The following is a 16,171-nucleotide window of genomic DNA, read 5'->3' as shown; positions in this document are numbered from 1 at the left end:
TTTATCTACAGTATCGATATGTATATATACTGTATCTTATCTGTAGCTATATAATCAATATCTACAGTACATCATCCATATCTAGGTAAATCTATAGCATCCATATTTATATCATCTACAGTCTATTGATCTATCAAATAAAAACATAAAAACAGAGCTCCTCCATTCAATAGATTGAGAGAGTTCTTGATCAAATTTGACTCTGCTACATCAATCTCTGGATTTTTTTTAATTCCCTTCTGATTACTTAAAAAATATATCTGTGTGTGCCAGAGAACCGTTAATAACACAGATCAATTGAAGAACAGTTTTCAATAGCAATATTTTTGACTGATCGATCACAATTTATGTTTAGGTTTATGTCAATTGAACACAATTCCAAGTGTGCTGCATCTTCCTATATTTTAATTCATGATTAAGCAATTGTTTTTGCGATTGTTTGCACCTACTATACATCGATCACAAGCCACTTTTAAAAGGGGCTATATAAAATAAAGTTTATTATTATTAAATGTCTACGTGTATGGCCACCATTGTGTCTTCTGCCCTTTTTAGGTACCTGCCTATTTCCTGTGACAGCATGCTGGCTCTTTCTCGAGTCTCAGCGGAGGAATTCTCAGTCGCCATGTAACAAGTGGTCAACAGACGGTTGCAGAGCTCATTGGGAGTCGTAGTCACGTAGGATTCATTGCCAACCATCTGACGTACATCACGCAGCACTTCTTCATCTAGAAAAAAAAAGTATTTTATTTAAAAAAAAAAAAATAGCAATATCTTATTTACCTTTACCAAAAACAGTGTATTTTATTAATTGAAGGATTTGATAGGTGCACTTACTTCCCATATCCACAGCCTGGCATACGAGGCGGCACATAGAGTACACAATACAGGCTACAGCAGAGCTGTCCACCCCACCACTGAGAGGAAGAAGGAACCCTCCCTGAAAGAGCCATACACAGATTTTATTAGAGCTGTCCTTATATAAGGGGAATGAACAGTCATGACACAAAACATTAGACGTAGGTTGCTCCAGGCTCATGGTCCTGGGGCCTCTGGCTCATGGGTAAAGCCTAAATCTATGCAAACTGCTAAATGTGCACAGTTTATTGCATTAGGGTGTGCACCTCAAAGCTCAAAAACACACTTTCCTTTCTCTGCAGCCTCAGCTGCACTGGAAAGTGAATGAATGGTAAGTGCTCTGTGCTGAGCAGCTTCCGGTTCATTCACAAACTGAAGCATAATAAACACAGTGTTCTATGCTTCAGCTATGACTGAACACATTGCGTGTGTTCATTTAGGAAAGGAAAGGGCTGGTAAATGACATTGATTTGCCGCTTACCCCACTCTCATCCTGAAACATCCCCCGCAGCAGCCCGGGGGGGGGATAGAGAGAGGAGAGAAGCCAGCAGTTCCACGTTCGGGGGGTGCAACATGAGGGGAGGCCTAAGCACTGGGGGAATCGGCACCACAGTGAGGCCCAGACACACCCCCTGCGTACACCTATGCACTAAATACACCTTTGAAATGAACTAAATACACATTTGAAATGCATAGTAAGGTGCATTCCGATCCTAGTCTGAACCCACCTGAACAATCCTGCTAGGAAACAGTGATCTGTCCATGGCCAAAACATAAAAAGCGGAGGCATTCCCCGACCCTCTGCTGTATGTATACATGCCCCTTGTTTACATGTGGCTGAGGGGCAGGCAAAGCCTCGGCTACTTAGGATTGGCCATAGACAGTCAACCCCTTCCTGGCATAACTGATCTAGTGAGTCCGGACTAGGATCCGAACATGCCTGAGCCCATCTTTACTATTTACTTTTTTGCTCAAATTTGCTCATGCGCATCAGGAGTGGGGAAATTTACATTTTTTTGGGTGGTGGGTCATAGTAATAAATAAATATTCAGCCAATATAAAAAAAGATTTTTCTTTTACTAATATTAAATAAATAATATGTCCTAATATAATAGGACATTTTCCTGGCCATACAAAGGGTACAAATGATTTTTCTTTGAGTGGGTTATGGTAATGGCATAAAATATACTGTTACATTAATGTAAAAAATAAATAAATCAGTAGATAGCCATTACCAATAACCTCCAAATAAAGGTCCAGTTGCTAAAAAACAAGGTGTAATTCACCTGGGGTACCTCAAGATTTTGCATTCTTTTTACGAGTCTAGGTCTAGAAATACTGGAAAAGGAAGCAATGCGGTCATTCCTCATGGAGCTCAGTAAATACAAGGGGTTGATATACTAAAGATAAATGTACTGTGCACTTTGCAAGTGCAGTTTCCCCAAAGCTTAGTAAATGAGAATACCAAATCACATGCAAAGAAAAAAAAATAATGCATTTTTGCTTGCGCATGATATTATGATAGAATAGAAGTCAGCAGCACTTCCCCCTCATTTACTAAGCTCAGGAGAAAATGCTCTTGCAGAGTGCAACTGCACTTCCAAAGCACACAGTCTATTTGCCTTCAATAAATCAACCCCATTGACTTGTATGTGTAGTGATCACAGAAACACTAACTGGCACATACCAGTGTGGGAACAGATCCGCAATATATGCCCTAAGAGCACACCTTACACCTTTGTACCAACAGCATTTGACCTTTACATATACAGAACCTTCTGTACTTTGTTGTTCCACAAAATGCAAAATTTACTTTAAACAGGGGCTTTCACAGATAAGCATTTCTAGTATAATTTTATACTATTTTTTTTTTTAGGGAAACTATAATGGCAATTTTATTTGTGTAAAGATTCGATTTTCATAAACTAATGGTTTACATATTTTACTACGTATAAAAAATCCTTGATTTCCAGTTAAACATTTAAAGCAGAACTTACCTGTATCTGAGCACCACAAACTAAAATCACTATTTAAATTTAAAGCAAACTCCCCTATCCATCCATGTACCTATAATTTTCTTTGTTGAAAAATCAACGCCCCTCCCCCCTAGCATTCCTAGCCACAGCCATCTTGAGTAAGGGCAGATGATTCATGTAGTATTTACTTCCTGGAATCCATCTGCCCTTAGCTCAGGTATGCAGAACGGAGGGTCTGCTTAGCTGAGAAAACCCCTGTTCCCAAGGCTCCTGGGATATATGATGACATTTCAGCCTAGGCCAAAAACCAGGAAGCAACTGAACAAATGTAAAACAAAATAGTTTAATACAAATAATCTACCTTCCCATCCATTTACTATTGCTAGCAGCATAAGGATTGAAAAAAAAATGTATGTTGATTAAGAGAGTTTAGTTCTGCTTTAAAGTTTTCGTGAAGCTTCAGATTTTCTACTAGCTATACACCCGAGTAAACAAAGTAAAGAATAAATCTCCAGCACATAGTAAAAATAAAACCAAAAATAATAATAATGACTAGTTCTATACTAGGTATGAAACCTGACAGCATAACAAGTAAAAAATGTGAGGCTTCAATTGGGCTTTAATACAGGGAGAACCCATCACACTGGGTTTGTAAAGGAAGCTCAGCAGAAGCCTGACTTTATGGTCTCGTACACACGATCAGTCCATCCGATGAGAACGGTCCTAAGGACCGTTGTCATCGGTTAACCGATGAAGCTGACTGATGGTCTGATGTGCCTACACACCATAGGTTAAATAACCGATCGTGTCAGAACGCGGTGACGTAAAACACAACGACGTGCTGAAAAAAATGAAGTTCAATGCTTCCAAGCATGCGTCGACTTGATTATGAGCATGCACGGGTTTTTAACCGATGCTTTTGCATACTAACGATCGGTTTTGACCTATCGGTTAGGCGTCCATCGGTTCAATTTTAAAGCAAGTTCTATTTTTTGGACCGAAGAATAACTGACCCATGGGGCCCACACACGATCGGTTTGGACCGATGAAAACAGTCCATCAGACCGTTCTCATCGGATGGACCGATCGTGTGTACGTGGCCTAAGACTTCCTTTTTGATTGAACATTTGTATGGAACCTTTGTTATATCCAAAATAATTCAATAAACTCAGATAACATTTAAGGGGTAAGAAACAAGAGAGGAGGGGGAGGGGGTTATACAGAAGAGGTTTTATGGGCAAAGTTTTCCATCATCTCAAACAAGAAGAAATTCTATCTAGATTCATAGTAACACAATGTTGATTGCATTTCCCTTTTCATTTCTTCTTTTTTGTTAGCAAAACAGCTATGGGTAGCAGGTAAACATGTAAAAAGAGAGAAGAGTGCCATCTGCTGGCTGGAAGTGATTATACAAAATATTTCCTATTTGTCTGACTTACATGACCATAGAAAATATATACAAAACTATAAATCCTATTTAAACAATTATGCAGCATTTCGTGGCATGAATCGAAAAAAAAATAATAATAATAATTACCTGTTTACTACGTCTTAAATAGTCCCAAAGCCAACAGGCTGGTCCAAGACTGGAAAGCAGTAAAAAAATAAAATAATAATAATGATCTAATTCAAGTTTTACAACCATATACATAGTGCACAATGCTGAAGAAAACACTAAATATAAAAATTGTGCAAATGCATCAACATTAAAACATTGGGGTCGATTTACAAGGTAGATAGTCTGTGCACTGCAAGTGCAGTTGCGCTAGATCTGAGAGGAAGCTCTGAAATTAGGGAATGCTCTGCTGATTTCTATCGTCCAATCATACGTGAGCAAAAATGCATTTTTTTTCCTTGCATGTTCCTCTCAAATCTAGGAGCATCTGTACTTTCAGTGCACAGATTATTTGCCTTTAGTAAATGAACCCCATTGCGTTCGATAAAGTGTAAACTGTGCTATAAATATTCAATCCCTGATTTCTTTGTCACAAAATAACAAGATTGCACACATATACATATTGGGGGAAATTTACTAAAACTGGTGCGGCTGTGCATGGTAGCCAATCAGCTTCTAACTTCAGCCTGTTCAATTAAGCTTTGACAAAAAAAAAAAAAAAAAAAACAGAAGCCGATTGGTTTAAATACAGAACTGCACCAGATTTTACTCTCTTTAGCTTTAGTAAATCAACCCCAGAGTGTCCATAGCAATCATCAGCCCTGAAATATAAAAGTAATCAGTGTGACAGTGTTCAGTTCCAATTACCTCCCCTGTGAGCTACAATAGGAAATGTGTGAAGGCTCTTAGTTTGGGTATATCACAGAAACTCAGGACAAGTCCCCTAATTTGGGTAGGCAAAAATAAAATATATTCTAATCATAAGAGGTCATTAAACACTTCCCCATCTGTAAGGTTAGATACATACCCAGAACAGCTTCCAGTACTCCCAATCAGAATCCAGATTACAAAGGAGCGGTATCAGTGACGCTAGCTTCACAGACTACATGCAGCAATGTGCCCTACTTCTGTCCTTACTAGTCTTACATAATCCAATAGCACCGACAACCTTAAAAAGGAAAGTGTCCACACTATTAACAGCAACAATCTAAACATGTTACACTTCTCTATGAGTGAGTGAGTGAGTGAGAAACTTGTATAGCGCTACACATGCGAACTGAATCGCCTCAAGGCGCTTGGTATGCATTTCCTACTATTTTTTGCCTTCAGAATAGAAGGGTTTTGAGTTTTTTTCTGAAGGCCAGATGATTCCCTTCCGATCGGATGCTGGTTGGTAAAGCGTTCCATAGTCGTGGTCCTTGGACTGCGAATCTTCGTTCTGCTTTGGACTTGTATCGGGCCTTGGGTATTTGGAGTAGATTTTGGTTGGTAGATCTGAGGACGCGATTGGGGTTGTGACATTTAAATTTTTCGCATAGATATTGGGGTGCACTGTTTTGTACACATTTGTGCATCAGGCAGAGTGCCTTGAACTTGATTCGATCTTTTACGGGCAGCCAGTGAAGGGACCTAAGTAGGGCCAAAACAACTAATCGATTATTAAATTAATCGATTACAATTTTCATAATCGATTAATCGGCCAGTAACATAATGGGGTTAAAAAAAAAAACGAAAATTAGCCCTTTATAGTACAAAAAAGCAAATCGCTACTGTAAATATTACTTTCACTGTCCCACAGTAAAAAAATGAACCCCTTTCAGTAGCGATTATTTGCTCTTTTTGTACTTATTTTTGTTTTTTTTAACCCCATTATGTTACTAAACATCTCAGGTCGGGTTCACAGGGTTTTGCAGAACAACACTACAGTTCATTTACATGTTTTCCTATGGGAGACGTTCACATTCATGATTTTTTTTCAGCTGCTGCGTATTTGTAAAGGGCAAGGACTTTTTAACGCAAAACGGTGCCATTTTCTTTTTTTTTTTTGGTTCAATATACTTCAATGGAGAAGCTGCAGAAAAGCATGTAATGTGTTTTTGCTGCAATTTGTGTTTTGTAATGTGCCCAAAAAAAAAAAAAAAAAATTCAATTTTTTTTTTTTAAGGCTATTATCCGATTAATCGATTAATCGTAACAATAATCTGCCAACTAATCGATTATGAAAATAATCGTTAGTTGCAGCCCTAGACCTAAGAGAGGGAGAGATTGATACCTATAGCTTTTTTCCTGTTACAAGTTGTGCCGCCGTGTTCTGGACAACTTGTAGACGAGCGATTTGGTGTTTTGGGAGTCCGAGATAAAGGGCGTTTGCATAGTCGAGTCTGGAGTTGATTATCGTTCCCACCACGACTGCCATGTCTTCTTTTGGGATAAAGGGAATGAGTCTATGTAGTAGACGCAGCAGATGGTGGGATGCGCTGACTACTGAACTTATTTGTGCATCCATAGTCATGTCAGAGTCAAAAGTGACTCCAAGACTTTTGACTTTGGTGCTAGGGGTGATGGTTTGTCCCAAAATGGGCAGGGGTGTCCATGTTGCCATCTACTGGTCAAAAAGCATATCTACCAATAAAATTAATATTCATAAAAACCACCAAGAAATATACCGCTCTATCACTATATATATATATATATATATATACACACATACATACATACACACACACACACCAGATAGGTTCAGTGCAAAGAGCAGCTTTGATCCATCTATGGGCAGACTAGTTGTACTGAAGTCAATCCATCGATCAACTTCAGTAAAACTAACCTGCAAGATTTTTTTCATATGATAACTGCACAGCTATAGCTGCCAGCTGTGATTATTGTGTTTTGCTGGGAGGGATGGCTCCCCGTGCCCAGCCCCCCCCGCTGGCTGAACAAAAGTGCTGCAGGGGGGGTTAGTCCCCCATTAACACTGACTGTGTTGATGGGGGGGGGGGGGGGGGGGCAATCAAACTATTTTCTTTCCTTTCATCCGTGGTGGAAGGAAAGAAAACTGCATGATCTATGGGTTGCTCTATACTAGTCAGACAGATTCAATTTAATCAGTTTACAAAAAGTTGAACAATACATCTGAATCTGATCATTGATTACCCGATTTCCTCCTCAGGGCTGTGATACTTCCATTGGATTGGCTCAGACGTGAGAGTATATACATCATCAAATGAGGAGAGGGAAAAGTCCACATGTACTCTGTGGAATGGAGTCACTCTGCTGGCCTGCACAAAACAATGATAGTGTTGAACTATGAACAATTTCATCATTAGAGATCAGTTCACATTTTTCTATAAAGAACTCTTAACTGTTTCAAAAGTTTAACAAATGTTTTAACTGTTCCTTTAGCAAATGATAAATAGAAATATCCAAAGATCAGGTAAGGGGTTAAAGGAATAAAATAGAAAAGGATAAAAAAATATATATATATATATATATATATATATATATATATATATTAAAAAAAATATAAACCTAAGAGATTAATGCCATATGTCCAGTGTCACATTCATGCCCACGCCGATGTGTTCATCCTGCTGACTGTCCAGTAACGCTAGATCTATCACTAAGGGCTCCCACACTTTTTTTCTACTCAAAACCAGCATACTCTTTTAAACACATTTAGCTGTTCTTAGTCCTGCTGCTTTTCTAATGCGCAACTATGAGCAAAAAAACAAACAAAAAAACAACAGCACATGGTGCAATCTGTCACTAGCAATAACCTGAGCAGATTTTGTTTTTCATATTCCCCCTTGTAACATAGCTTTTTTACCTGTTAATCTATCCATTCATTTTCCACTTCTATTAACAGGGTGACAATGCGATTTTCTCTGCAATTAAACCACAGCAACATTGTCACCCTATGGACAGGATAGTCTTGGCTCCAGTGCAGTACAGAGTGATTTCTTACAGGATCTTGAGCACCCAGCTCTTCCTGCACATAGGTTACCCTTTTTATTATTTTCTTAAAATGCTATCTTTTTCACCACTGTCTATGCACATTTTTAATACAGTTGGTCAAGAACAGACCTTCCATTTGTGTTGAAGGTCCAATTTATATAGTGACGTAAGGAAGACAACAGCAATCTCAGAGCTTGCACCATCAAAAATAACTTGGCAATGGCAGTTCCAATATTTCTGTCCTAATAAGTTACCCTAAAATTGTATGCTATTTGGGATGCAAAGTTGCACGTGGAACAGTGGCTTAGGGGGTCCTTGGCTCCAATTTCTGCCAGGGACCTATCTGCATGTTCTCCCTTTGCCAGTGTGGCTTTTTATCCCACACTTCGAAAACATGCTAGTAGGTTAATTGGACCCAGTCTAAATTGGCCCTAGTATGTGTGTATACATAAGCCATGCACATGTGCCATCAGATTCTACATGGCAGTCCCAGCTAAGCAATCGGGGAGGGTTGAGAAAAGACCTGACAACCCTACCTTGTAAAAAATTGGCCAAGAAAAGTCTTTCATGGGACTTGTCCCATAGAATCACCAAGAGTCAGATACGAATGAACTGGTGTATACATACATAAAAGTTTTGGTGAGCAGATGACTAGTTTTCTACTCAAAAGTGCTGAATAAGAATGAATTCCTTACCGATATACACCGGGAGGAGGTGTGGGCCCTGTAGCTACGGACATCTTCCAAGTCTAATGTGGCAGTGAGAACCTCCTGTCAAAACAGAATGGCAAAATGATCAGTTAAACCTATTTTTATTTTCTTTTAGATAAACTCATGAACAAAAATAAGGTTACATTGGCTTCTTTTTTTTTGCAGCTGATAATTTCAAAAGCTTGTTGCCATTACTGGCTTGTCTACGTAAACTGAGGTGGCCAGGACCAAATTCAAAGCCCAACTGAATTTTTTAGGAAATGCTCTCTATAGATACAGAATACAGGAACGTATTTACAAAAACACCCCTAGCAAGAATAGCAAGAGAACTTATAGTGGAACTAAACAACATTTAGGCCCCTTTCACACGGATGGCTGTTTTGCCGCAGTTAAAAGCATCTAAAATGTTTTGTGAAATGGGGGCGTGGCCTGGAGCGGTATGGGATAGGACGCTAGGTTGCTGAGCTCCGCCGGCCGAATATCCTATCAACTAAATCCTGGGATTTTACAAACGCCTTTCCACGCTGAAAACCTCCAGCAAGCCTCGGACACCCCAGCGGTCATGGCCCCACCAAAAACGGCCAAGTCGGCGGGTCCTAAGATCGATCAATACCTCCGTCAGGAGAAGGACCCCCCGGGGCAAGATGGCGGCGCCACGAGGACGGACGAGACGGCGGCTAGTGCAGACATGGCCAAGGTGCTGCTGGCTATTACATCCTGCCAGGAGGCGGTAGCGACGTGCCAGGCCACCCTCACGACTAAGATCGAGGAAGTAAAGGTGGATGTTTCCCTGGTGAGGCAGGACATCCAGAAGCTGAGAGACAGGGTGGCGGAGGCAGAGGTGAGACTGGGCACAGTGGAGGACTCCCTGACCCCCCTACAGCACTCCTCAGAAGCCATGCAACTGCAGATAAACCAACTGCTACAGAAGCAAGATGACCTCGAAAACAGAACCCGCAGGTGTAACCTGCGGTTCATTGGTCTTCCTGAGGGGGTTGAGGGGAGAGCTCCGCAAGACTTCCTAGAAAAACTACTGAAGGACACCTACGGCAACGCGGCCTTTTCCCCCATGTTCACAGTGGAGCGCGCTCATCGAATGTCAGGCAGGCCTCCGCCGCCTGGAGCACCCCCCCGCACGTTCATCGCAAAGCTCTTAAATTACAGAGATAGAGACACTGTACTCCGTCTGAGCAGAGAAAAGGGCAACATCCCTTTTGACAATAAAATGGTGGCTGTCTTCCCAGATTTCTCGGCCGAGGTCCAGCGCAGGAGGAAGACTTTTATGGAAGCTAAAAGGCGTCTGCGTGTCAAACACATCAAATACGCCATGCTTTTTCCAGCTCGCCTACGTGTGGAGGGAGATGATCGTGCATACTTTTTTGATGATCCGGAGGAGGTTCTGACCTGGCTGGAGAGACAGGAGAGGCGCAGATAAGTACTGACTTCCCCCTCCTTGCCCCTCTTTTTGCCTTTGCTGTCCCCCCTTCTGTGATGCCCCACGGTTGCTGCCGGTGCCTTGGCCCCCGCAGGATATATTGAGTGCCATAATGGAAATCCTTGGGCCCCCCTGTCTACTATTCTGCCGGGGGGTGCCCCCCGCACCTCCTTTTACATTGGTCTTCTGGGGGGTGATTGGGGACTCCGGGTGCCATCGTGACTTTGCTCTGTGATATCCGGAGCCCCGCAACGCATGGTGTTTTCCCCCCCTATTGTGTGACCCCACTCTGGAGGATGCGGAGCGCACTGGACTTGGCCTCTCCCTACTTCATGATACTTGGCCTCCCGCTGGGGGACTGTGTTGTCCGGGGACCCGGGCGGGGGGGGCAGGTCTCTAACATTGTACATATACCATTGAAACCCCTTTTCTCCTACGTGCCCCCCCTTTCATACTTGGAGGACATTTCTTACATCCCCACTATGGACTCTCCTTCCCCCGGCGGAGGGAGGTGAAAAGCTCACAGGCTTACAGCGGACGGCGGACGCGGTCCTGTTCTGTACCGCAATGCGCAGCGATTTTTTCGCCCCAAGTACGGCAACCCACAAACAAGCCTGGGGGCACACCGCCGCGCGGTCCCACCTGGGGAAACTCAGATGGTCGCCGCATGGGACCGGGTCGGTGGCCCCATATTGTGTATCCTTATTGATCTGCATGCTAGATGTGTTCCGGGTGCTGCAGTTGCCATGTTGGCGGTTTAGGGTTCAAGCCCGCACCAGTTGGGGACAGTGCAGGGCAGGGAGGGGGGTGGGATGGGAGCAACGGTTATGTGTTACTGTTTTGTTTTTTTCTTTTTCTTTGCTTTTCTTACCAATGTATACTCTGTTTGAGCAAGACGAATACAGGGGGTGTTTAGGAGTACTGTCACTGTTATACAGGAAGGTGTGGCTGGGTGGCTGTAGAATGATGGCCGGGAATCCTGGGGTTTCCTATTTTGCATGCCTCATCCCATGGCCAAGCTAAAGTTATTGACCTGGAATGTCCGTGGGATGAGGGACCCGATCAAGCGTTCGGCGGTATTCACGGTGCTCAAAAAACAACGGGCAGACATTGTAGCCTTGGTAGAGACACATGCAGAGGGCCTGGCCCAGAGAGCACTGGGGCGGCCTTGGGTGGGCTGGGGATTTCACTCGGTTCACACATCCCACTCCAGGGGGGTCTCCCTGTTAATTGCTAAAACAGTTAATTTTGAACTACAGGATTCAGTGATAGACCCATTGGGCAGATATATTTTCCTAAAAGCAAAAGTGTATGGGGACCCGCTCTTACTGATGGCATTCTATGTTCCACCTCCGTTCCACTCTACAATATTGATATCTGGTTTTGACTTTATGGCCCTGCATGTAGGCGTACCGGCGATTTGGCTGGGGGACTTTAATGAGGTACTGGACCCCTCCCTGGACAGGTTGACGGGGGCTCGGACCGGGCAGGCAGAAACACGACCCACGAGATTCGCGAGGCTTCTGGCGGAATTCAATCTGGTAGACACATGGAGATACAACCACCCCACGGACAGGGCATACTCCTGCTTCTCGGCCACACACCACTCGATGTCCCGTATCGACTTAATACTAGCATCTACGTCCCTTGTCCCTAGGTTGAGAGGCGCAGGCTTTTCCCCCCGATCCCTTTCGGATCACTGCCCATGTTGGACGGAACTGTCACTGCCCCGGGCCCACCCGCCGTCTGCTTGGCGGCTAAACCCCTTCTGGCTGACCCTGCTCCCGGGAGATGCGGACCTGGCGTCGGAGTGGGAGCGTTTCTTTTCCGACAACTCCGGGTCTGCGTCCCCTCGGGCTGTCTGGGAGGCCTATAAATTGCATGCCCGCATGACAATCTCAGCCCACATAAATACCCTCAAGACCGGTTCTGCTGAGGCGTTGAACAGAGCCTCAGACCTTGCCCTAGCCAAGGAGAGAGAATTCATCACTAACCCGACAGCTGAACTAGCTGCTGACCTTAAGCTATACACCAGGGTAGTAGATCAGTTGCAGTACGAAAAGTCAAAACAGAAGCTCTTTTTTCTCAAACAACGGACATTTGAACACGGAGAGAGAGCGGGGAAACTACTAGCGTACTTAATACACTGTGAGGAAAGACCCCCAGTGGTGATTTCCCTGCGCACTCCAGAAGGAGATTTGGTGAGTGACCCAGAACGGGTGGCTGACATGTTCCGCGAATTTTTTTCCTCCCTATATGACACGGTTGCCCCTGAAGGGGACTCCCTGGCAGAAGAGTTTCTGACGGATTTGCGGGTCCCCCGTCTGACCACCTCGCAAGCACAGGCCTTGGAGGAACCACTAAGGGCAGAGGAGATCTCCGCTGCACTGGCTGGCCTCCCAGGGTCCAAAGCGCCGGGATCCGACGGTCTGCCGGCGGAATTTTATACCACGTACGCTGACATACTGGTGCCCAGACTCCTTGCCCTCTACGGCTCCATCTTTGACGGCTCCGAGCTCCCGCCCTCAATGAGGGAAGCGACTATAGTTTTGATTCCCAAGCCAGGGAAGGACCCACACTTACCGGAGTCATACCGCCCCATCTCCTTGCTACAAGTAGATATCAAGATTCTGGCTAAGGTGCTATCAGCGCGCCTCAACTCAGTGATCCTTTCCCTGGTGCACACTGACCAGGCGGGGTTCATGCCAGGGCGGAATACCTCCTTTAACCTCAGGAGACTATTCATCAACCTTCAGGCCCAACACGACAATTCCGGCTCTAGAATAGTGGTCGCCCTGGACACAGCCAAGGCGTTTGACTCGGTGGAATGGCGGTACCTCTGGAGATGCCTCGCGGGGTTCGGACTGGGCCCCAAATTTATCCAGTGGGTGAAGCTACTTTACCAGGCACCAGTGGCTAGGGTCCTAGCCAATGGATGGCCCTCGGCTCGATTCCCTTTACGGAGGGGCACGCGCCAGGGCTGCCCCCTGTCGCCGTTGCTATATGCGCTGGCGGCGGAACCCCTGGCAATAGCCATACGAGCACACCCAGGTATAACAGGATTGCGGAGGGGCGGGGTTGAGGAAAGAATTAGCACCTACGCGGACGACACGCTTTTGTACCTAGACGACTCTACTGACTCTCTCTCTGTGGTTCTGGCCCTGATAGAGCGCTTCGGCGCCTTCTCGGGTCTCCGAATCAACTGGGACAAGTCCCAAATACTCCCTCTTGATAGCTACCCGGTGAGTGCGGATAGGGCCCTCCTCCCTTTGCAGAGAGTTGCCGAGATTAAATATCTGGGGGTCCGAGCCACCAGAGACCCGGCAGACTATGTCCCACTGAATGTCACACCACTGTACGACATGATTAAACAGAGGACCCAGACCTGGGCTCGACTCCCACTGGGAGTCATGGGCCGTATAAATCTTGTGAAAATGGTCTTATTGCCTAAGATCTTGTACATGGTGTGGCACTCACCGGTCTATCTGGTACTCAGATGTTTTAGACTGATGGAAACTCTCCTTAAACCATTTGTTTGGGGCGCCGCGAGACATAAACTCCCCTGGCAAAGACTTAAGAACCCGACCGACCTGGCCGGCCTGGCACTGCCCGACTTAAATGCGTACTATTTGGCTGCCCAGCTGTCACAGCTTTTCCACATAGACAAGGTGGACAGGACTCGGTTCCTTCGCCTTCTGTGCCCAGCGTGGACCCAACCGACAGAAGACCCATTAGTAGTAATAGCGGGGGGGGCTGGACCGTCAGCGGACCGACATTCCCTCCTGTTCCACTACAGGAGGGTATGGAGTGTGGTCTCGACCAGGCTTGCCATCTCGTCCCCGCATGGCTACACCTCCCTGTGGCACAACGCTGCCCTCCCGGAGATGGAGCTCATTCGGGATTCTACAGTGTGGAGCTCTAGGGGAATATACACTCTGACGCACATCACCCGAGGCGGCAAACTGAAATCTTTTGACGTATTGCAAGCTGAATACAACTTACCTGACCATATGCTATTTCGATACGCACAGCTCCGGCACGCCTTTCGGGCCCAGTTCCCACAGGACGACTTAGTGTTGGCTGACAACCCTCTTATGGCAGCAATTAAATACCCCGACCCCAAGAAGTTGATCACTCAGTTCCACACCATGATTACACTGCCGAGCGCGACAGTGTCGGCCTATGCCCTGAAACCTAGGTGGGAGCGGGAGGTGGGCTCCATGGAGGATGATGAGTGGAGCGATGCTCTAGATGCCTGTAAGCTCGTGTCCCCAAAACTATCGGATCGCCTTACACAAACCTTTATTATCAACAGGTCCTATCTTACGCCCCTCAGAGTCTCCAAATACAGAAGGGACTTCCCTGCCACTTGCCCAATGTGCGGCCAGAACACGGGTACCTTCTTTCACCTAATATGGGAATGTACTAAGATCCAGGCCTTCTGGGAACAGGTGGTGAAATTCCTGCACGATAAGATGGGGTCCCCCATTACCCTGCAGCCGAAGCCATGCCTGCTGGGGATCTTTCCAAATGCTGAATTGAACAAGTTCGTCAAAATATTCTTGCATGAAACACTCTTTGCAGCCCGGAAGGTCATAGCGAGGGTGTGGATGAGACCAGACCCCCCGGAGCTCTCTCACTGGCTGGTGGAGGTCAACACGGTCCTACCATACAAAAAACTAGTTTATTCACACAGGGGCTGTCCCCAAAAGTACGAGAAAATATGGGATAAATGGCTGAAGTCGCATGCAACCTGTGTGTAGGGATTTCTGAGGGATGCGGAGGGATATATTGCCCGGGGTGGAACCAGGAGGAGATAGGGACTCGGGGGTGGCTAGTTAGCCTGTCTGTCAGCAGTGGGTCGCAGCATCAGAGAGCCCCAGAGTACACACCAATGCATTCACTGTATTCCCTTACTGTTTTGTTCATGTGTTTCTCCGAGAATGTTCTTAACTTACTGTGAAATATACGCTGCATGTATACCCTGTATGATGAAGTTTTGCTCAATAAACAGATTTTTTGATTTAAAAAATGTTTTGTGAAATTGCGATTACATGCGGCCGCATTTAGCTGCGGTAGTCATTCCCATAACAACCCTTTTTATTTTTTTGATTATTATGTGCTTCCCGTTTTTTTTTCCTCACGCTGCTATCTGCAGTTGACAAAAAAGACTGCGATTACCTGCGGTTCTGTGCATACAGCTCCGCAGCTAAAAGCACCATTCTATCCGTCCGTGTGAAAGGGGCCTTGTATTCTGGGTATGCCGAGAATGCCAACTGTCACATTGCTTCTGTTCTCAGCCAAACTGTGAAACAATCAAATGGCTGGAGTCATAACTGATCACATGTGAAGAACCATAAGGCCCCTTTTACACAGATGGACCGATGGGGTCCCCTTGTCAGTTTTTCAAGCTGACCCGATTGGATCATCCATAGCTTTCTATTGAGTGGGAGATGTCACTATCTGATCCTGTCCAGCAGATCGGATGACAGCTAGATGGAAATGGACAGACGGTCTATTTCCATCCAAATGCCCCATAGAGAACAGTGGGCTGTGGCCATGCGCGCTCTGCATAGCGGAGCGGACATGTCATTCGCCTGCTCAGCGGGGATCAGTGGAGAGAATCCCTGCTGAGCAAAAAAAAAGGAAAGAACGGAAAGGAAAGAACGAAAAGGATAGAACGGAAAGGAAAGAACGGAAAGGAAAGAACGAAAAGGATAGAACAAAAAGGATAGAACGGAAAGTAAAGAAAGGAAATAACTGAAAGAATGGAAAGAAAACATAAAGAAAGGAAAAAAACATAAAAGAAAAGGAAAGAACATAAAAGAAAGGATCATAGAAAAAA

At 44.9% G+C, this 16,171-nt stretch overlaps 1 protein-coding gene across 1 annotated transcript in view; it reads right to left on the bottom strand.

The window, feature by feature from the left end:
• Nucleotides 1-16,171, bottom strand: part of NADSYN1 (NAD synthetase 1) — a 44,136-nt gene that overhangs the window by 16,234 nt on the left and 11,731 nt on the right. Inside the window, exons 10-14 of the mRNA XM_040349596.1 lie at nucleotides 8,877-8,951; nucleotides 7,381-7,505; nucleotides 4,372-4,420; nucleotides 838-940; nucleotides 560-728 (exon numbers count right to left, since the gene is read on the bottom strand). Of these exons, the coding sequence (XP_040205530.1) occupies nucleotides 560-728; nucleotides 838-940; nucleotides 4,372-4,420; nucleotides 7,381-7,505; nucleotides 8,877-8,951 (521 nt within the window). The remainder of the gene's footprint in view (nucleotides 1-559; nucleotides 729-837; nucleotides 941-4,371; nucleotides 4,421-7,380; nucleotides 7,506-8,876; nucleotides 8,952-16,171) is intronic.

Source organism: Rana temporaria, chromosome 4, assembly GCF_905171775.1.
Source record: "Rana temporaria chromosome 4, aRanTem1.1, whole genome shotgun sequence".
Taxonomy (NCBI): domain Eukaryota; kingdom Metazoa; phylum Chordata; class Amphibia; order Anura; family Ranidae; genus Rana; species Rana temporaria.
This window is presented reverse-complemented; position numbering and strand designations above follow the sequence as displayed.